This window comes from Typopeltis vanoorti, chromosome 10 (assembly GCF_054136105.1).
Source record: "Typopeltis vanoorti isolate ZY-2024b chromosome 10, IOZ_Tvanoo_1.0, whole genome shotgun sequence".
Lineage (NCBI taxonomy): Eukaryota > Metazoa > Arthropoda > Arachnida > Uropygi > Thelyphonidae > Typopeltis > Typopeltis vanoorti.
Genome location: NC_143558.1, coordinates 93,691,535 through 93,715,579, shown reverse-complemented (window position 1 = coordinate 93,715,579; position 24,045 = coordinate 93,691,535). Strand labels below are relative to the sequence as shown.

Sequence of the window (24,045 nt, the reverse complement as noted above, 5' to 3'; positions counted from 1 at the left end):
TTCAGAATATATTGAGAGTAAATAGTTCGAAAATATTTTTGTGATTACTAAAATATTTTATTAATTAAATTCTCATAAGGAAATTATTATTATTATTATTATTATTATTATTATTATTATTATTATTATTATTAAATGGGTCTCCAAAGAGTTCAGGGGGTCTCATCGCATCGGACAATCCAAACCACACGACCCACTGTGAATATTACTTAATCAGCCATCTAGTCCACTAATGGTATTTTTGTTCATTACAGTTAAAATCTTAGCATATTTTTTTTAAAAGAAAGCTACTTGGGAAAGTCTGAGTTATAGCATTATGAAAATTTATTTCTTTTTTTGTTCGATTATTCTGTATTATACAACAGTGTCGTAACGAGGACGTGGCGAAAGAGGTTTGGGGCGCAAAACGTATAACATTTTTTATCAATTTTGAGTCAGGGGGCACGTTAGACACTTGCCACACGCGCTTCATACCCTCGTTACGTCACTGTTGTACAACTGTACTTGAATAGCTGATAGATAAAAATATGGTAGACATTCTTTAGGTTACTATAGCAACAACCTAACAGTCCACGGATAATATTCTAAACAAGTGTTACCCAAACTCTCAATATCCGCGAACACCTTTTAAAATTTTATTTTTTATTAATTATGGCGTTCCCCCGCTGAGTATTTTTTAAAGAAGTTATGATAATATTTTTAATTAAAACATGAATAATTATGAAAGCTTTTATTTATTATTTTATTTATTTATTTTTGTACCATTCGCGTTATAGTAAATTTATGGCTCACACACATTCCTTTCATTATAAATATTTAATCTTAGTGCATCAACGTATTTTCTTTCTCACAGTTATAATTCATTTTCTATTGTGCATTACAAACATCACTTTTTTGATCAGTGATCTATATTAAAAGGATTTGAGAAATACAAAAGAATGATGATATGATTAATATTAAATAAATATGTTTAATATTAATTCTTATTAGATTGCACTTTCAAGGTTTGTTAATAACCAAGAACGCAATTGCTAAACATGTAAGGGTATTATCCGCCCGAGTATAACCTGTACATCAGTCACAATTTGTGATACAAATGTGACACAGATACGTGCACTGGTGGTGAAATAATCAGTAACAACCTTTACACTGTAAGATCCGAATAGGAAAGAATTCCAACAGCGTGATTCAGACTATTTAACTTCAAATTTTTAATGTAAAAGTTAGAACGCGACGACACGAACGCAATCGTGTCGTCGATCAAAGCCGGTACCAACAGAGATCGCATTTTGTTTAATTTTTTTTTTTTTTAAAGTTAATGAAAAGAAAAAATAAATAAATAAGGACTAGCCCTGCACAAAGAGTACCTGGTACCCCTGAAGAACTTTAGTATATCTATAGAGCTACGCGTGCCACATTGAAAAACACTGCTCTAAGGTAACATGCTGATGTTAAATACATCACAATTCAACATAAACTTTCAGAGAAAAATAAAACTTGCCGCATCTCTGGTGTTCATCAGCATTAGACACCAGAGGACTGGAGAACGATCGCGAGGAGTGGATTGGAGTGATACCCAATTCGTGTTGATTTTGTGCATACGAAGCACGTATAAATAAATTTATTTATACCAAGCACTGAGTTCGTGCAACTCAGAAACGACGGAATGATTGTCTCGGGCATATTTTTCTGGTATTACTTATATCCTTTGATACTGGTAATGGACAAAATGCCACAGCCTACCATATCGTCGCCAGCTAAGTACGAATGAGATGAATTTATCTTAATGGATTTTCCCCTTCCTCTTCATTCACTAGATCACAATTCGCTGGGATACGGTAAATGAGATGTTCATGACAGATGCCACCCGCTAGTAAACTTAATGGAACTGTAAAAATGCATGTCCACCACGGATAGGATACCTATGGAGCGTTTATTGAATCTCATGGGATGGATGTATTTTTCCCCCTACATGTGCACTGAGGCATTTTTAGAGATCAGCGCAGGCGAGTATCGCTAATAAACTGGCTACAAATTGTTCATTATAACTTATCCGGGTTTATTCAATCGTGCAAAAACAAGACTTTTAGAACATGGCACACATGTCCTAAACATGTTCCCATGTTCAGTGGCTTTTAATGCATACAGTGACCCAACTTCAGTTTAAAAAACTCATCTCATGAGGATGAGAACAGGTTTCATCTTCCCAGGAATTGAAATTACTTTGCCCTCAAAGAATAACCAATCCAAGAACACACATACACAGTTTATATATATATTCAATCTTTTCACTACCTTAGCTACTGAGATTTTCAATTTATCATACTATTATCCATAAGACAGCATTTCTTTTTCGTCCGCACTCGTTTTAGAAAACAAGGGTGTATAAATTTAATCAATAGTAGGCTAAAGGGTGAAAAATTATATACTATATATACAATGCTTGCTGTGTGAAGTAGTCAAAACTGTAGTTATTGTTTACATTCATTTCACATTAATAGAAGACCAGGTTGACTCCGTCACAACGACATATATCCACGGGATTGCCTCCCAATTAATTACGTTAATCTCTAAATTAAAGTATGTTGCAAATTATCGTAGATTGGGAATTCACAGATAAAAGCGGCTGGGCCAAGAGTGACTTGATAATGAGGAGTCCTCTGTTACTAGAATGACAGCATGTTAGTTTCAAAAGGTACCGTTTTCATTAGCTAATCATTGTTTAATTGTTTTTATTTACTCTTTTTATCATTGATTTAAAACAGGAACAGTGAAATAAGTGCATGTTACGGCGAAAGGGGATGTAAGATGAAATAGCAGATGAATAATAAGTTGAAAATGACATAAGTGATGCACTGAATTAGGTGGAAGTTGCCTTACATCTACCGATGCGATACCATCATTTTGTTTACTGGAGACCTGAAGTAACTCGAGAAAGTTTCGTGTTAGGACTCTGGATCTTTCCAGTGGGCGGATTACCCAATAGGCGCACTAGCCTAGAGCCTATGGTCTAGTCATCTCGAGGGGCTGCAAAAATTACATAGCAAAAAGATAATATGCCTCTAAAAATTTAGTGAACGTTTATATTTATTATTTATTTATTTATTTACCATAAATAATGAAGCGCATTTCATTATTTGTAGTTAATGACAAAAAAAAAATTTCATTATTTGTAGTTAATAACAAAATTGCTCCTAGGGCCTCAAAGGAACATAATCCGCTTCTGGGTCTTTCCGATTTTCTAATCGGAAAACTCTTAATCCCTCAGAGATACTAGTGTGATATACGTTTACACCCTTTTATGGAGAATTATGTGAAAAAAATGAGAATATATTAAAAGGGGTTTCAGATATAATATACTGAGCTAGGTCAGGACAGTGTATCGCAAACTGGATACTGTGATCCCAAGATTGCTGGTTTAAGAAATCATTGTATGCATCATTTACCCCAAATAATTATGTTTATGTTTCGCACAAATACACTGTTACAAAACTTATCGTACATCAGTGTTACTGCAGGGGGGGGGGACTGCATGAAGGTCCGGCAGAATTCTGGAGGCAGGTTTAATTTCCTAAGTTTTTCTATTCACACCATTGCTACTTCAAGTAGTATATTGCCTTAGTCATACAACTGCAGTTTCAAAGTGTGCCATCAAGTTCTTTTTTTTTTCTTTTTTTTTTATTATTATACATGTAGTTGGTATTATCTGCTATACTTTTTCATGGAAACATTACTTGGCATGCCCTATATTTGGACAATGTTTGAAATAAAATTTTTGTAGGATAACGTTGAGGGCTTCTTAATAAGGACTCACCAAAACTCGTGGTCTACTTTCGTGTAGTACGAATTGTGGGGAGGAGGGAGGAAAGAAGAAAGAAAAAAGGACGCTGAAAGTGTATTGCTACGACCTTTGCCAACAGACGATAGGTTTTCTTTTTATTTTATTTATTTTTTCTTCACGCAGACTATTTTGTAATTGATATGGTACGAGGAAGGGGGAAGAAAAGGTGATATGATTTCATATAGCTTCGTAAACGTTATCAGTTCGGCTGACATTTTCATGTCCTCCATGTACACGCGAAAACAAGATAGCACTTTTTTGATTGCGACGAAACAGTATGCACTCTGTTCTTTTGTAATGGAAAAAAACTTAGGCTCTATGGAATGCTGATCAACTGCCACCTTAACAGCTAAAATATTTTGATTAGGATAGTCACGTCTGCACCTGGATAGTGTCCTCTGTTGGCTTCTCAGGTAATTAAAAATCATTTACATTAAAATGTAACCGTGAATAGTAAGGTGAGGGAGGAATGTTAGCAGCGAATTAACATGTCGCGAATACTGGAATATGTTGGTCAGTCTTACCGTAAATAATATCAAAATTTATTAACCAGAATGCATATAACTTGACTTCATCTTCGATTCTATAAAATTTTCGAAGAAAATAATAAACAATAAAGTTTTTATGTGCATGCATTTAAAAATCGTGCTAACAATTCTCCATAACTGGTGTCCATTAATATTCCAGTTGTGAATGCTACAGACAATTTTTTCTGTTCATTTATGCTGTTGATTTAGAATGTTATAATAAAGCTTTTTTTTTAATATTAAGTAATCACAACTGCAACTGATTTCTTTTTAATTTATCAATTTAACACACGTCGAAAATTTGAGACTTGTATATATTTTAAGGCAAATTCTAGATTAATATGAGTTGTATTTATCATATTCAAACCACATCGACGTTAATATGGATACATCACTCTTCATACACTTCGTATCCATCATATAGTTCAATGTAATATCAAACGTATTACAATTTTAATAAGCATTTCGCATCCAGGTGTAACTTTGACGTGTATGGTCGGTTGGGTGGTTAAATAATTATTTAATTGATTTTAAGATGGCCCTAATGTCCTCTGTTTAAGTCTTTCAGAAATTATTTTAGTTTTTTTTTTTTTTTTTTGTACGTGTGTGGTTGGATATATCTAAAATGTGAATTAATAAAGTTATTTTCATTTTTATTTTCAGCTTATTATAATTTTGATATCTTATTAAACGTTCCAAATTACATATTTATTTCTCAATGATTGCTCATGAATCTTCCTTAGTCAACTGATTACCCATTAGAGCACGACTTCGTTTCACAAACGGTGTGCCGCCAAAGTTTGATCGTATGAAATAAAATATTTTCATCCAAATTACAATGTACTTGTCTCTATTTATAGAATTATATTTGTATACAAACATTTTCGCCAGCCTAATATTAATCTAACATTGGTTTATTTTGCGGCAAATACTAAACTCAAATGCCACCAATCGACCACCAGTAATACCAAAATGATTACGTCTCAAGTACCGTTGACTGTTTAGGTTACGATAACACTCTAAATAGGTATTTAGAGCCGTAGGTTAACATGATTAGTTGTGTTTACGTGGGTTGGAGCCTCACCTAGCATCATTTGTGATTACTATGCCGTATTTACTGGAATATAAGCGTACTATTTAAATTAAGGGGATATTAAATCCCACATTGTTTTAAAACCGAATGAGAAACTCAAAGATTGGAATCAGAGAGTTTCATGCCGAATATAGTATAATAAACTATAAAAGTATTGGCGACTACTAGCGTGAGCTAATGCAAGTAGTCCAATACGTAGTACAAACTCGGGCAACTCGCAGCAAAGGTGGTAAAGTTCTGATCGCTATTCTTGGCATTTTCCATAATGTAAAAAATGTTTTGTAAAATAATGTAAAACACATTTCCTAGGAAATGTGTTTTATATTATGGAAAATACCAAGAATAGCGATCAGAACTTTACCACTTTAGAACTTTTAGCAAAGGTGGTAAAGTTCTGATCGCTATTCTTGGCATTTTCCATAATGTAAAAAATGTTTTGTAAAATAATGTAAAACACATTTCCTAGGAAATGTGTTTTATATTATGGAAAATACCAAGAATAGCGATCAGAACTTTACCACCTTTGCTGAGAGTTGCCCGAGTTTGTACTACGTACTTGGACTACTTGCATTAGCTCACGCTAGTAGTCGCCAATACTTTTATAGTTTATTATACTATATTCGGCATGAAACTCTCTGATTCCAATCTTTGAGTTTCTCATTCGGTTTTAAAACAATGTGGGATTTAATATCCCCTTAATTTAAATAATGCTTATATCGCCGAAATAAAGCCTATTGGCTCTTTATATTTAAGTAATATAAGCGCACTTTTTTTCCATCAAACTTAAAGTTAAAAAATCGTGGCGCAAGATATATGCGGGGATTTTCGGAAACTAAAGTTTTTCAGAAAAAAAAACAAACTTAATTGATGTTTATAATTAAATTAAATGAGGATGATGCATTTAAATTTTAATTATGAATGTTTAATTCTAATTATGCATTTAAATTTTAATTACGCGATCGGCCGCTCACCTTTATCACACGATATACTTGAATCTTTAGCGACAATGCTTCTGTAATTAAATTAAAACAAACAGTTTCATTATTGCTTCTCCTTTTATCATTTCGGAATCATAAGATCACCATGATTTACAAACACTGAAAATGGGTATGACTTACCGAGAATTTCCTATTCGCTATCGCTACTTCCGTTTTCGAGAGCGGCTCCTCGTGTGCATTGGCATCTATCCAAATAGCGTCATCTTTGCTCCCATCCAGGGTATCAGAGATGCCGATTTAAAAAAAAAAAAAAGAAAAGAAAAGAAAACTTTTGGCAATTATTTCAGGTGAAATCAATCATGTCCCAAGTTCTTAAACAGCATTCACTATCTATTTCTTGAAGTTTTGAAATTTTTTTTTCATGGCATATGCGAAACTTTGTAATTTATTTTTTTCGTAAAATTTAAGTAAAATCAGGGGTGCGAGATATAAGATATACGCGAGGGCGAGTTAATATTGGAGTAAATCGGGTAAATGGTGTGCGTGCATTAGGGCTTAGTTAAGTAAGTAGTTACTAGGACAACTCCACTGTTAAGTTTAGTTATTACCTTGATTTTTTATTAATTTTATTACCGTTCGTTTTTGCACAAAAGATAAGTATTTGGTTACCAAAGAAAAGTTTCCTTCTCCGATATAACCGTAAAGGAACCCGATGCAAAGAAGGCTAACAACAACAGAGTGTAGAACGAGACTTATTTGTAATTCTGTACCTCTAGGCAGGCTTCCATTTCGCATTGAAATCAAGGCACTTACATGATAAAATTTAAAATCTCTCTCTCTCGCTCTCTCTCAAAATTTTCATTTTTTTCATATCTTACTATAAAAATATATATTGTGATAGAATTTCAATATAGTCAATGTAGTGTAAACTGTAAAAACACTATAAACTTATTAATTACACGAGAGTTCAGCATTAAGAACACAAGGTGTGACGCGAAAGAAATTTGCATTCCGAAGTGTGCTACAGTAACCACTTCTAGAGTGGTCCTCAAACTTTTTTCCCTATAAATTTCTGCTATCTTTTGTTGGGAGTTAATGAGTTTTACGAATTAGACGAGATTTCTTAGGACTACAGAAAGCTGTTCTGCCAAATTATTTAACATTCAGTCTGTATCTTTTCAACATTTTCTATAATACGAGTAGTTTGTAGTACCAGATCGGGTAAAAAAGAATATCTAATACTTCTTTCTGTTTTGCTCTCGTCAATGTGATGCAATATTCCTAGTTGCACTGAGCGTTTTCCTTAAGTCATACTTTCAGAAAATTGGGAAAGTCCAGCGCTGTAATGAACTGGTCGTACAGTTTTGGATGAGCGGTGGCATTTCCACACTAAGAAATTTCCGATATAAGGTCGAATTCTTACGTTTTCAAACAAGTCGGTGTTAAATCAGCAATAAAGCAAGCAATCTCAAAAGATATTCTTCTCAGAGATATGAATATGGCTATAAAGGCGTTCGGTTTGTTCATTCAATTTCGGTTTAGTACTTCTTCCAAGTGAATTCAGCATACGTCATCAACGATCTTTGATCTGATCCTCAAATTACTCTTTGCCGATTTCACTGGATTTACTACTTGCGCACTTTTGTCGGCCACACACAAAACATGTTTATTAAAGGTCAATTTATCATCGATAGTTATTGGAAGATGTTTAATCTCGCCGGCTGCTTCTAGAATTCCCCATTTAAATCGTTCGCTGCCACTGACGCTTTAAAGCGTGAAATCGGTGTTTGTGTATTTACAGCTTTTAAGCATTGTAAGATATGTGTTTCTATGCTGCCTAACTCAGTCATGCCTGGGTGATCGAATCGTATGGATGTGTAGGCATTGGGATAAAGTTATTCTGATTGGCCTAAGTGCATTGTCATAAATGAGTGGCAGTGAACGTGTTAAAGAAATTGTAATCAGGTGTGTTGATCGCGTACATGAAGCATGTGGTACTTTGGACTTCGTGCTGTTAAATGTCGCTTTATTTTCGTCTGTCATTAAATTTTAGTGTGTATTTTCTGTTTCATAAAGTAAATGCAAAAATATTTGGTTCTTCCTAAAAGAAATATTTACTGCATGTTCTGCGAATAACCGATCGCTCGAATAAACGATTTTCCAGATAACATGCACTGAAGTTTATCACTGATACAGAGAACACAGTACAAATGTACCGAGGCACATGGGAGTATGAATCAGATAATGAACTGTTCCCCCCCCCCCCCATTCCCTTTGCAGCAGGGTATTTATAATTAAAATTCAGTGCATTATATAGATATCAAGCTTCCAGTTTATATATATAAAAATAAAGTAAAAAAAAAAAACTCGAGCAAAAAATTCTGTTTACTTTTCCACATTTCTCGAGCATACAATATCAATAACACTTTCAGAATTACGTCAGATATCATAGAAAGATCAACAACCATCATTTCTTCTTTTCGAAGGCAGCTGGTGGCTAGATAACATATTGGACTGAATTTCTGGTAACTTTAGGAAGAATCCTGAAATAACTATTATGTAACGCTTTACGATGAATGACCTTTCTGCTGCTCAACGAGGTGTGCATGGAGAGGAGAGGGTACGAATAAGTGCTTTGTAATAATAATAACAATAAGAGTGGGTGAACTCTACTGAGATTACAATTTACAGAGAAGTGGGGTGAAATTCTCCATATGTATGTATAGCTTAGTAACGAATCCATTTCTGTATATTCCATGTTCTGTTAAGTTGTAAGTTAAAATGACATTAAAGCAACTGATATAACCACAAGAAAGAGCATACTAGTAACAGAGTTATGAAGGTCACTTATATTTTTACATCATTCTTTCTTGTGGTTATATCAGTTGCTTTAATGTCATTTTTGTTCTAGGTGTTTATCAGAAGTTTCGATTTCTCCCCCTCCCTCGTACTGTTTTCTCCAGTACCACTTACCAAATAGTAAAGTCATCTCCCTTGTAGATTTTAGCGTTTATAACCAACGGCGTAGTTGGACTTTTAGCACTATTGGCATATACTGAACATAGCTAAGCACCCTTTTATATTGTAAAAATTTCGTTCGTGGTAAATCCTGCCACTGGTGCTCTTCTGACACGGTAGTTCCTTCTCCACCACCCCATTGCCAAAGTTTTTCTACAGATCGGTTCACAACACCAAAATGGCTTTCAATTTTTTACTTGACTGACCTGAAGGTAGTGTTGTTGGTATATTTGCTTCCCTGATATAATTCCCTACCAAAATACCTCATAACCATTCTAGGAACACTCCCTCTCTAAGGATCCATCTTAGTATTGTGGATGTATGTTGTTTGTCCGCTAAGCACGCAATCTAGTGTTGATTTCTTCTAACAAGAAGCAACATTCACACATCTCTCATATCCAGCATTATAAAGATGCCAAGTGGGATTATTTCTCTGCCTCTTTTCCTTCGATTATTGTTTTCGATCTTCTGATCCACACATTTGCACTGAACGCTTCACTTTCATACCAATTCTTATTGGTATGAAAAAAAAAAAGTAAAAAAACCCATTATCATTTCTTATCTAAGTCTCGGCTCTCCAAAAAGGGTGCCAAGGCTGTACAAGAAAGGAATCAAGTGCGTATGTCCACTGGCTTCCATCAAAATCTCCGACTTTCTTTTCTACATTCAAACTGGTTGTATGTTACAAACTAGTTCAATCCATTTCAAATAGATTTTGGAAGGCTAAAAGCAAGAAACGTGCAATATGTCCAAAGGAGAGTCATGCAGTCTTATCATTTGTTTAAGTTTTGGGTTGTAACTTCGGGCCAACCTTGCTTTCATCGTTTTTGCTCCTGGGTAGCTCTCTCACATTGTTGCCCATGGAAAAAGCAAATCTGCTGACTTCTTAATTTTCTTTCAATTATGGCATGATGACCTTAATAAATGTTCCTATGCCATTTCATATAAATCTCTTTCATTGCTGCATTTGATATTTCATAATGACATCAGAAGTATATGGTCTCTAGATTGAAAACCAAAAAAGTCTTCTGGACTTGATATTTCTCCGATTGTCCTGAAGATTAATGCTCCAAAGTTGACTCCTGTTCAATGTCGCTTTTTTTTTAATTCTCTCCTATTCCTAAGAATCGTAGAAAATCATTACCATCATATTACCTTCCAATTTGAACCTCTACGCTACCTGCAGATTTTGGGAAAATTCCATGCAAAGGTTTTGGAACCTCATGCGATTTGCACTTGATATTTCTAAGGCATTCGATTATATTGGCACAAGAATCTATTAAATATGCTCCCATCATATTGTTTGTTCTCTGATTTATGCAACTTGGTTGCCAACTTTCTCTTTTGATGCACATTTATTCTGGTCATGGATGCATCTTTATCTTCAAAGTTCGAAACTACTGCAAGAGCTCCACATGAGTTTGTTCTTTCGCCTTCTTTCTTCCTTTAATATATCTCCAGTTGACTTCAGTATACTGAACTTCTCTTTCTCATCTGACAACATTTACACTACACAAATCACCAAAACGTCTAAAATATCTTCATCTTCAATCTTACAATCGTAAATTCTGGTATTCGTACCACGCTTTAATTGGTTTCTGAGAACTTTGTAAATTTTAATACCTATCATACTAATCCCTTTCCCTCCAATCTTAGTTTTGATAATATCCTCAGCTGTGTAATCCACTCTTTCTTGGTACAAACACATTACTGTATAAGTCGCCTCCTCATTACAGCTGGACTGTGATGATGAGGAGGCGATTTACTTTACAACTGAACTATTAATTGCAAACCAATTGCATATACGTCCAAGCACTGAATAATGTTCTCACATTTAGGGAGGGTCCTTTAAGAGTTTCCTAAAAATGCATCATTCAATACAAAGATTACTTTAGAGATGAACTTTTAACTGTAAACCAATTGCATATCAGTCCAGCATTGACACAAGAGTTCCCTAAAAATACATTATTCAATACAAATTAAAGCAATTTATTTAATTAAGGAACCTATCTTATTAATTCACTCCACTGTCTTCTTTCTTTCACACACGCGTTTAGTATCTGCTGCTTGCATTTTATACAAATATTTCTATAGTAACTGTTCATCAATGACTATAGAAATATGGTATATTGAAAATTGTTTAAACACATGCTATTCAATGTTCACTTGCAGCCAGCTTTAGACTCTCAAACAAATTATTCGTACTTTCATTTATTCTTTCTACTATTGTCTCTTGAAATAGCTTCCATTTTGGCATCTCCTAAATAGCACATTTCTGAAGAACCAACGAGGAAAAATTTCATCTTTCTCCTCAACTTTCCATCCATCCACGGTACAAATCCACGCTAGGTCAACAACTGCTCTTGTATGCGATTACATAAAAAAAAGAACCTTTAACGTGAATCGACTAGGTATGTGTGTTTACTACGAAAGATTGAATGCCTGTGCAGCAGTACGTGGATTGGCTATGGAGTATATAACCGGAAACCCTGCACTAAAGACCAAAGACAGATTTTTTTTCCCAGCCACTTCAGGCCTTCAATAAGTAAGTTTGTGGTGTCATTGGCAATGAAATTCATCTAATACCTAAAAGGCATTTTCACAAACATCCATGATCAGTTGAACTCACATCTACAGCCTATTGACTGGATAACAAATACGCTAACCACTCAGCCAATCAGGCTAGCAATGAGTGATATCACGTTATTCGATAGAAAACTATCTCCGAAGAATTTTTTAAATTCATTTTTGATTAAAGATTCAACTGACCTGGCAACCTGTGCCCTTCAGATATCAGAAAGAAACCCGGAATTCCTATAAGAGTGCACGCCGAAAGGGGATTTAGAATATCGTTTGTAATTGATACAAACATATTATGTTTGACATCTGAAACGTAAGAAAAACTGTTGAATGGTACCCCAGCTATGCACTCAATTGGAGAGTAAGGCTATTGACGGATACAAGAAGACAGAAGACGAAAAGGAGCTAGAGATACCCTCACATTATTCTGAGTGTTGAGAGAAATATCAGATATTCATCATGAGTAGCGCAGGAAAAAACTCAGTGAGATACAACTCAACACAAATCATATATTTAAGATTTAAGCTAATTTAAGACAGCTCAGTGTCAAATACAACTGAGAATCATACTTAGAAATAAAAGAGTATACCCAGGAAAGTGGTTGTTCATAACTTTAGTCGTTTTAACTCTAAGAGGACATAATCAAAGGCTTATATATAGAATGAGGAATGTGATATTGGCTGTTATAGAAAGCATTGAAATAAGAGTAACAGAATTCGCTTCTTAAAAACATATTAAATAGAATGTTCATGATTTTCTGATCTCCTTCGGGAAAAGCATCGAAGTAGATATTGAATACGGTATTTAAGGAACACACCTCTGAATGCAAATGTTAAATGAAAAAATAAAATAAATTATACAGCAATATTTCATTGTTTCCTTATTTATATTTTCTTATTTCCTGAATTCATTCGCGGTAGAGAATCAAGATGTTGAAACTTGTTTTCAGAGAGGAAGCAATAAAAATAAATCGAACATCTCATTACCTTTCGCAGATAAAAAGTGTAAAGACATCTGTTGATGATGAACAGATGATTCCAAATGATTTCTTCTTGTTCAACTTATTCCACAACGTCCTTACTTGCTTTCTTGAAGACCTGAGCTCCGTATGACTCATTATTATTATTACGAACTTTAACTCTTACTGATGAAAAGTAGATTTGATGACATCATCAACTGAAAAAAATAAATAAAAAAACTGACAGACTGTACTTACCGACTTCGAAAAACAAATAATATTTTAGTTGTATATAAAACATGCAATGTATGCAAGATGATAATAAAGATGATGGTTTTTAAATAAAATTAATATTATTATTGCATGGGCACCACCATGGAGTCCTAAGACTCATCGTGGGAGGCTCGAACTATCAACACAATATTATTATTATTATTATTACGGGCAACTCCAGGGAGTCCTTAGACTCATCGAGGGAGGCCCTAAACATCATATCCACACAACTATACGACATTCTCACAGTATCTATCATACCTTCCCTTGAACTCACTCACCGTCTATCTATCTATTGTACTTCTCCTTGAAAACATTAACAAACAAGGCATTCACAACTGACTTAGGCAACCGACTCCACTCACAAAAAAAAAAAAAAATATAGTCTTCACGCTCTTGTTAACCACACTCTTACCCAACTTCCAGGGATAACCTCCTATCCCCCCCCCTTCTAGCCAAGTGCTGAAACATTTTCCCGGCATCAGTCCTATAAAATCATTTAAGTAACATAAATGTTTTTATCATATCCTCCATTTCTACCTGTCAACCAACTTTTGTAATCCACAAATCCTCAATCAATCTTTATAGGAAGCATTCCAAAGACCACTTACCATCTTGGTCACTTGCCTCTGTATCCTCTCCACCACCACTTAATCCCCAAGGGACTCGGGTGACTAGACCTAAACACAGTAATCGAGATGTGGTTGTATAAAGAGGCTTTATAAAGAGAATGATAACTCCCATATCTCTTCTTGTTGTGTGTTCTTCAATAACGAAGTAATCCTGTGAGCAATACCCTGTCAAATTCAGCAATATGACCTCTAAACTTCCATTCTCTATCTATACCCCCCCCGGGCTTCATTAATTTCCCAGAGTACAGTTCCCTCAATGTGGTAAACAACTTATATCTCAATATACAAAACTTTACACTTTTCCACATTGAATTAACATCCATTATTTTTTTGCCCATTCTGTCAGCCTATTTAAATCAGCATGCAAACTCTCTGCATCAGTCTTATTTACTATTACCCTACCCATCTTTGCATCATCAGCAAACATCAAATATCTTCTTTCAAATTATTTCCTATATTATTTATGCACAAATTAAACAGCAGTGGTCCAAACACAGAGCTCTATGGCACATAGCTTATCACCTGCCTTCTCCTGGATTCATATACTACATTTTTTGCTATCTGTCTATCAGTTCGTCCTTTTATAAATATCACCAGTTTTATATACATCCCCATTTGTTGCAGTTTGTGTAACAGAGTTCCATGTGGTATCCTCTCAAACGCCTTTGAAAAATCCAGCAGTATCATTGTGTAGCCATTCCCTTTATCCAACTAAGCTGTCATTCTCTTATAAAAGTTAGTAGATCACCAAGGCAGGACCAAACCTTAACAAAGCCGTGCTGCCCCTCATACAGTATCACATTCTTTTCCATCCATTCTGAATTCTCTTTTTGACTAACTTTTCCAGTACTTTTACCCTACTCCTGAGATACTGATTATGTATTTTTCACAGACTTAGATCCTCCTTTAGGAAAAGAAATTATTTTGTAATATTTCCACTCTCTTGGGATTTTGCCAGAGCTGAGACTTATATTAAACAGCTTAGCCAACGTTCATCCACATTCTGTTAAAACGCGAGCCGGTATCCCATCGATTCCCATAACAGTATTTGCATTCAGATTCTGCAATATCCAAAGTACTTCCAATTCACCAACCTCCATTCTCGCATCAGTCCCTGTCACCTCTGCCATAAGAATATCTTCACTTGGAAAATACTTGGATAACTTCACTTGGATAATATACCCTTGCAAAATGGTCACTCATTAGCTCAACAATTCCGTCTGCCTCTGTTATATCTGTATTATCTGCATTCATTATAGTTATCCCTCCATGATCATTCTTACCCCAGCTTGACAAATAATGAGAAAACTCTTTGGGATTTCCTTTTGCCTGATCAGCAAACTTCTTCTCATTATCTGATTTTGCCTTCCTTATTATGCTGGTCACCTTTCTTGCCTGTTCCTTGTACTGTTCATTAGTACAAGTAACATCGTAAGTTAGCGATATTACTTACTAAACTCCTACCTGATTCACCCTCCTGATCTTGGGTATACACTGGCGATATTGCCTCCTCCAGATATCCATTGATTATCCCCCATGCACTGTGAACATCTTTCCCTTGCAGATCTTTATGCTTTTATACTGCTTCAAGCGACTTGCTAAGTGTATCATTATCAACTACCTTGTAGTTCCATACATACACCTTCTTAACTGGAATTTCATCATGTGTTATTTCCTCCCAAGTCAAGATCATAGGATCACTTTCCCCAATTGATGGCAACGTTTCCATCTTAGTTATGGACAGGTCTTCTGATCCTACTCTCGAACTCCAAGTCCCCCGTCACATTCTTCAAGTAATTATTTCTCGGTAAGTGTATAAATTCCATTTTCTTCCTGCCATGTAATATTTCTTCCTTTCAATCTATGTCTCAGAAGTTGAAGTCCCCTATAATAATTATTCGACTTGCACTTGTACCAATCTTCTGATGCATTTCTTCTGTATCATTTGTGGCATCCCCTTGGTCTATAGCAGCTACCAATCTTACATTATGTCCTATTGGCCTCAATCTCACACCATACTGATCCAATAGAACTGCCATCTGCCCAGCTGACTCATACTTTTGTTGGCTGCAATCCATCTGCTATCACCAGCAGTACTCCACCCATGTCCTGTCTACTCTGTCATCACTGAAAGTAATAAATTCACCACATTCTATCCCTGTAACTGTGTCATCTGTTAGCCAAGTTCCTTCTTGGTTAACATTAGTTAGTCAAATTCCTTCCAGTACAACTCACTTTCAACCTGACTAAAATGACTGAAATCCGTTCATTATCTCTTCTAGTTAAATATTCATATAAGCGATATTTTTGGAGTTGCGCGTTTACTGACATGTTTACTCCCAAAATACTGTTTACGCATACACTGGCAGTTTACTGATACATCAGATGATTGATAAGCTGAATGATAAATACAAAAATACATATCTCATTTCACGAGATTTGCGTTCCTTCTGTATTGTTTCACCTGCCAGCGCTTTCAGTTGCATTAAAGTGCGAAATACCATTTCAGAAATTCAATCACTGGATGATAATCTATATTTGGAATTTTTAGATATATCCAAATATTCCAACATTTCATAAAAAATATCGACAAAGATATTTTCGAAGTAAGTAACTGTTAAGTTCACTTAGTCACTTAACTTGCTTTATTTAGGTAGTTAATTTTAATGATACTGACTTTTTTATTATTTTTTCCTCCTGTTAATGTCAACCTGCTCCTCTCAAGTCGAAGGGCCACAATATTAAAAGCAGTGTGAGCACTCTCCTGTGAAGACCGAACATAGTTTTTAGCCCAATTCATGTTCTGATGAATATTGTGGTGGGGGGATACAGGAAAATGAAACCTTCTACTTAATTTATTATTTTATTACTTTATGGATATTTCTAACCATTTAGCTGGAAATAAGTTTTTATGAACATTCATACATCCAGTGGAATACATAAAGCTGTAGATTCGAATAGATGAATTAAAATAAATCTGTTTTTTTATTTATTTATCATTATTATTATTATTCCCTCTGTTCTTATTGTGATATACAAAAGTATACCTGAGTGGTTTATTTATTAACGTCTCAATTAATATCACAGATTCAAATCCGGGATTATAGTATAAAAATTAATTAATTAAGAGTGAGAGACAAAGAAAATTAATCTTTATTTACAAACAAATAATAGTGTAAATTTAGATATTGCATGGGTGGAAAAGCGTGTGTAAAATGTTGATTCACAAGCGTTATATACAAATCTGCATTATAAATAAAACATATTCTAAGGAGAAAATGGCCCACAAACTTAACATCAGACAATAAAGAATGTCTGATGTTAAGACAATAATATAATTATCACAGAAGATTTCATGTTTTTTCTCTTCAACATTATAGGATTTGATGAGGACACATAAGCAAAAACAGTTAACTTTAAACTTATAAAGCACAGTTTCTTCCACTTTCACAGTAATCTATAAAGCATTGCTTTAGCCAGAATCTCGGAGTTCAATGTTTGTGGCACAACAGACTTCTGGACCATACTATCACATCCCGCCCTCAAAATTTCATAGTTGAGGTTACGCACTCTGATAAGAGATATTAACCGGGCATCCGCTACACCTGTTAGAGGGTGAAGCGTGATTCATCGCTCCACAATATAGCTTTCCCCGCTTCCACGTCTCACTGTACACGTTTTTGCATTACTGAAGCGATGCTGTATCTTGGTTCGGGTAAGGAGCTTGCATATTACGGTTGTACCATGAAACCAATGCTGTGAGCCTCGGTTCTGAATGTTTTTGTGCTGATTCGTGTTCTTCTGGTCGATGCCCGGAACTCCGCCTTCAACTGTCGGCCGACGAATGGTGTTTTTACATATTATCTTACGATCGTGTTCAGCGAGTGTGGTAGAGCGTACATTGCTGGACTACCCACCATTATTATTATTTTTAACTTTACAATTTTTATTATTAAGTTTGTATATACAAAATTTTCGTTATGTTAGAACAAAAATTATGCATTTTCGTTAAATACATAATTCTAATAAATCCCTAAATCTGATACTAGGATACGCATAACTGACAGAGAAAACTGAATTGACTTGTATCAGCGAAATATGGTATTTCATTCAGTTATTCAGATAAGATTAGTTTTTTTTAGGGGTGTTCATATAATTTAATCACCATATTAAATTATATGAACCATAAATTCCGAATAAGAAGCAGAACAACAACTGAGCATCCCTTGAGTAAGCAAAGCTGTTAATAAAGTACAGGCGTCACGATTGGTAAATTTACTTAACGCAGCTCAAAGCATGGTTGAGATATATAATATTTTAAAATTACTAGTTTGTAGACAGTATCAGTTTACTCATTTAAAATATAAATACTACCACATTATTAATGAAAGCACTGGCCGTGTTCGGTGACAGTGACCGGCGTTTTCATTGCTTATGTAGTGTTTAACTGTCGACGATATCCCAGATTTTTGAGATCCATTCCACATAATTCGAAGTACTTCCATAGCGCGGTTAGAAGAACAGTGGGAGAATGCGTCCTTCGATTGTAAAACACCTAGGTTCGATTCTGGTCGTGTCAAGGGGAATCTTTATATGGATTTTTGGTTAATGGTTAGTTATCCGATAGCATATGGAAGTAGCAGGGAATTACCTCTCGAAACTCTGGTTTTTCATTCCACATACAGACAAATCAGCCAAGAGAATACACGCAATTTACGGACCAAAATACTGTTGGTGGTGGACACCAGATGACGTTGTGTGTTTAGGAGAATAGTATGTGTGATTTGAGGATTAAGTAGAGGAGACAGTCAGTTGCGCATAGTGGAGTTATGTACCGTCCCAATTTATTGTCATATAGCAATAGATCATCATCATCATCAAATTCCTGCCATGTACCTTCAAAGGGTGTACAGGATGTGATAGCACTACATGAAAAAATTACATCATTACTAACTTCCTATCTACAATTTTCTTCCAAATCAATCTGTTACTTGTCAAGACTCCAACATTATCAGATCTTATATTTCTATCATCCAAGGCATTTTGTACCGTATCAATCCACCTATATCTTAGTCTTCCTCTGGGTCATTTTGCTGCCAACCTGGCAGAGAACACTTGTTTTGCTAATCTTTCTTCGCCCATTCTGTTTAAGTGACCATACCACCTGAGATTAGTTCTGCTAACGCATTCCTGGATGCTGACAATGTCAAGTTCTTTCCTAATATCTTCGTTTTTAATATGATATTGCCATTGATGCCATCTGTTCACGCCTATAATCTTTCTCAGGACTCTCATATCTGCGGTCTCTAGTCTTTGGTCAAGTGTTTTTACCTCTGACCCAACTCTCAGATCCATAAGTTAAGTTAAAATTGGTTTGAATACCGTCTTGTATACAGCTAATTTAGTATTACGACTAATTTCTCTCTTATTCCATATGAATTTATTCAATTGACTTCCCATTATACCAGCTTTGCTGATTCTGTTGTCTATTTCTATATTTAATTAACCATCTTCATTAAAAATCGTTCCTAAGTCGCTGAAATGTTTTACTTGTTCCACAGGTTCTCCATTCACAACACAGCTGACATTTTCAATGATTCTGCCTATTTTCATTGTCTTTTTATTGCTGACCTTCATACCATATCTGTTACAACAGTTATTCAATTTAGTCAGAGAATCTTGTAGACTTGTAGCGGATTTATTTAGAAGTATAACATCAACTGCATAAAGCAAAAAGCTAGCATTAACATCTCCAATTTTGATATCATGTTTAATACCACTTTCCTTCATAATGTGATCCATGTAGATAATGAATAACAGAGGGGATAATGTACATCCTTGTCTCACACCAGATTTAACATTAAACCATCTTCCTGTGCTTCCTTCAATTCTAACACTCCTGACTTGCAACTCAAATAAACACTAAGTATTGCTTGATATAATGCCCCATTGACACCATATAACTGCAGCGTATTGAATAGCTTCTCTCTTGGCACCTTGTCATATGCCTTTTCCAAATCGACAAAACTTAAATACAGTTCTTTGTTATATTCCCATGCTTTCTCGCTATTTGTCGTAAAGTGAAAATCTGATCCTGACAGCCTCTATTTGGCCTGAATCCAGCTTGTTCTTCACCCAGCTTTTCTTCCACAATTCTTCTCAATCGTTTCTCAAGTATACATGCATAGATCTTGCCAGGAACACTCAGTAGGGAAATACCTCTATAATTCTCATATTCAGTTTTATTTCCCTTTTTATATATGACTATTATCAGAGCTCTACTCCAATCATCGGGAATTTGTCTCTCTGTCCAGGCTTTCTGAACTATGCAGTGCAGCCACTGTAAGACTTTTATACCACTATACTTCAGCTTTTTTGGTCGAATATCATCTACTCCTGCTGCCTTTCCACATTTTAAGCCTTTGATGGCTTTTTCTACTTCAAGTATGAATATGAATTCCTGACTGCATGCCTGGTCAGTGTTTTTTACCACTGTGCTGTCATCACTGCTTGTTTCATATAGCAGTTTTTCAAAGTCATTACTCCATACTTCAAGGATATCTTTTTCTTCCGTTTTCATGTCATCTTTACCATCTCTAACTCCTTTTACAACACTCTTTCCTCCATTCCTAAGCTTCTTCAACAACCTCCAGAATATTTTGCCACCTTCTTGATATTTATTTTCTATATTCTTGCCAAAGTCTTCCCAGACTTTTGTTTAGCTAGTTTTACACAGTATTTAGCATTCTTGCATTTTGTCTCTGTATTCTCTAAGAGCACAAGCTGACTTTTTTGCCAGGAACTTTTGATATGCTTTCTTCTTTTCCTTCACTGCCTCTTTAACACTTTCATTGCCAAGTTGAAAATTGGAATTTCGTGTGGTAGCCAATTTTTTTTTATTTGGTGGACACATGGTGGACACAGGAATTTAGTTAGCGACGTCCACGCGATAACACGTGATCGGCCGTTTGGTGAGAACTCGTATCGCGCGATATCGCGTGATTGGCAATGAACGTGTTAACTTCCTGTGTCCACCATGGAGTTCTAATTTTTCTATCCTTGCAGACAACTTCACCACATGCCTCACTAGCTGAATCAATCAGGGCTTTCTTCAAGGCTTGCCACTGAATCTCCAGGGTTTGTTTCCTGTTCTCAAACTCTTTCATTTTTTCTTCAATAATCTTTCTGTATTTTAGTCTACAGTTCACATCTGAGAGCTGCTCCACTTTTATTCGCTTTAAAACTTTCTTACATGTTATTCTTTTCATTATGAAATTCAAGACTAAATAGTGATCACTTCCAATTTCAAATCCTCTGTACACTCTGGTGTCCTGCACCAGGGAGAAAACATCACTATCAACAATAACATAATCAATGAGACGTTTCTTATTCCTTGCCTCTTCTCTCCATGTGAATGTGTGTACATTTTTATGTTGGTGTAATAACCAGTCCATGTCCTGAGCAGAAATCCAACAGGTATTTACCATTATTATTATCTTTGTTCTTTTCTCCAAATTTTCCCAAAATATTTTTGTATGTCTGACAATCATTTCCTACTCTGCTAGTTAGAGCCTCAAGAAGGACCAAATTTTCCTTTTTCGTTGTGTCTGTTGCTTTCTCTAAAGCCTGAAAAAATTCCTCCACTTCTACCTTACTAAAACCTTCTGTGGGACCATAGGCACAAGTAAGTCTCATTGTTCAGTTCCCCATTCTCATATTTGCCAACGTTACTCTACTTGAGACTGACTGCCATTCAAGAAGATTAACCTCGTATTTTGTGTTGAATACTATAGCTACTCCTTCTTTTTCTTGATTATCATTGCTGAATATAACATTTTGAATTTATTGCTCAGAAAGATCTCACCAGTTTTTGTCATTTTTGTTTCAGTCACCCCTATTATGTCGATCTGGTACTTATCTAATTCCTCAGCTAGCTCCATTTCTTTGCCATTCAGGCTTATTATGGTGATAGTACCGATCTTTAACTCTGGTGATGTTGAGTTGGGGTGTGTTTTCAGATTTGTTCCAGTAGCTGAGTTTTCGCTGTTCGCCCTGGTTCCTGGCGAAAACAATGGGGGCCCTTGTTTAACCGGGCGACGTTATCGTACAACATGACAAAATTTCATGTTGCCACAGGCGGCATGAAATTTTATCATGTTGTACCATAGATTTCTATTAGTAATAATAGTAATAGTAATTTGTAAAATAGTCTAGACTGAAGCCTAATTTGTAAATACTTGTGAGTTTATGTTAGCGAACGTTCAGCATCCTAAATAGCAGTACTTGGGAAAGAATTTCTTACAAAGATAAATCTTCTATAGACCACAATATGTATATACCTTGTTTTGAATGCTCCATTCAATAATAGTCCGGGTGTGCGATCACAAATACATACACCTTTGATCAGACATAGAGATGTCACAGAGTGTCAAATTCTTAGCGTTCTAGTGAGTTCAAACCACCCAGAAGGCGAGGCAGGGTGAGTGATGAGATAATAGCACCCAGAAATCAGGGCTGTGATTGGTTATTGTGTCAACCAATCCAATTGAACGTTGTCATTTGTCAGGAGTTGCTGTTTTTGTTTTCTGAGTTTCGTCTGTTTTACGTGTATGAAGCGTGAACTGACTCGTTTAGGACACCGATATAAACAAGTAAATAAAAAATATAAAAATTTATATTTAAAAAAAAAAATAAATATTTTTTAACACCTTTTATTCCTTTATATGGAGTAAGCGAGGCCTCTAAACCCTATCTAGAGTTTGGAGACTGAGTGGGCAGTTCAATCTCCACCGGTAGCCAATCAGCAATAGCTGGCCCACGTCTATCCATAATTATAGCAGCCTCCGATGAAGAGGCTGGAAATAAGTTCTGCAATCGCTTGGTACCTAACCCTAACAATATATGTTGCTGTCTGAAATAATGTGGGTATAGCTCGCCCACCGTTTGTAGATCTCTCCTTGGCATTTTGCCAAGAATAGTCGATTCATGCTGAAGGGAAGAAAGAAATGAAGAATGTACGATTTGGTCGCCAACATGTGAAATCACGTGTTTTCTTGTCGCTGTACTAGTACTAGCTTGATTTTTGTTGTCGTTTTTATGCATTATTTTTTATTATTAATTTGTATGATGGATCCAGTACAGTTAACAAGTTCTGTTGTTAAACGTTTCAGTAGCTCTTGCAAAAGAATATTGAATAATGTGCTGACATTCTGTGAAAAAAGAATCGTCTCCTTGTTCCCCTTTCTCAAGTCATAAAACGTGCAAGTGCAATTGCGGGCGTATCGGGGTCGACTGTTAAAAGAATTCGTAGTGAATCAAAAGGTGAAGGTAAGCCAAAATTTAATTCTCCTAAAAAAAGCGCCAGAGTAAAGAAAACTATCGAAACCGTAGCTTTGAATGATTTTGATGTAGACGTTATAAGAACTATTCACGAATTTTATGTGGTCGAGTGCCAACTGTTCCGAAATTGATTCCTGTGCTTAAAGAAAAAATTAATTTTCCTTGGAAAAGAGAAACTTTAAGGAAAATACTTCATGAAATCGGATTTTGTTTTAAAAAGTCCCAGAATAAAAGGAAACTTATCATGGAGCGAAGTGACATTGTTTTATCTAGAACGCAGTATTTGAGAGCAATAAGATGTTTCAGGGAGGAGAAAAGACCGATTGTGTATCTAGATGAAACTTGGATTGATAGTAATTTAACTTATGGAAAATGTTGGCAGTCTAAAGAAGAATGTGGAGTGCTACAAACCGGAAATGCCTCGCGACGCATAATAATTTTGTGTGCGTGTGGAGAAATGGGTTTTCTGCCGAATTCAAACTTACTATACAAAACCAGTTACCATAGGCAAATGAATTCTATGATCTCCGAAAAGTGGGCAGAAGAAAAACTGATTCCAAACCTTCCTAAAAATGCATTTTTAGGAAGGTTTGGAATCAATTTGTTATAATTGATAACGCTTCATATCACTCTATTCGATTAAACAAAGTTCCAAATTGGTCTAATAAGAAGCAAGTTCTTATGGATTGGCTCTCTGCAAATAACATTTCTCATTCCCCAGATATGCGAAAAATTGAATTGCTTAATTTGGTCAAAAGAAACTCGCCCACAACTAAACTATTTAAATTCGACACGATGCTCAAAGAGCATGGATTTCTAGCTTTGAGGCTACCACCATATCATTGC

General features: G+C 35.4%; 1 protein-coding gene across 6 annotated transcripts in view; it reads left to right on the top strand.

Annotated features, from left to right (window-relative positions):
- Positions 1–4,106: 4,106 nt before the first annotated feature.
- LOC150102597 (sulfotransferase 1B1-like) overlaps positions 4,107–24,045 on the top strand; it is a 213,354-nt gene continuing 193,415 nt past the window's right edge. For 2 of the 6 annotated variants that reach the window (XR_016548926.1, XM_090398998.1), the window contains exon 1: positions 8,895–9,019. Coding sequence is in view for 2 of the 6 variants with exons in the window: in XM_090398998.1 (XP_090255124.1) it covers positions 8,976–9,019 (44 nt within the window). In the remaining 4 variants the exon portion in view is untranslated. Of the gene's footprint in view, positions 4,255–8,894; positions 9,020–9,055; positions 9,116–16,392; positions 16,467–23,060; positions 23,188–24,045 lie in introns of those variants that run through there. The other 4 variants (XM_090399000.1, XM_090398999.1, XM_090399001.1 and 1 more) reach the window with 4 other exon arrangements.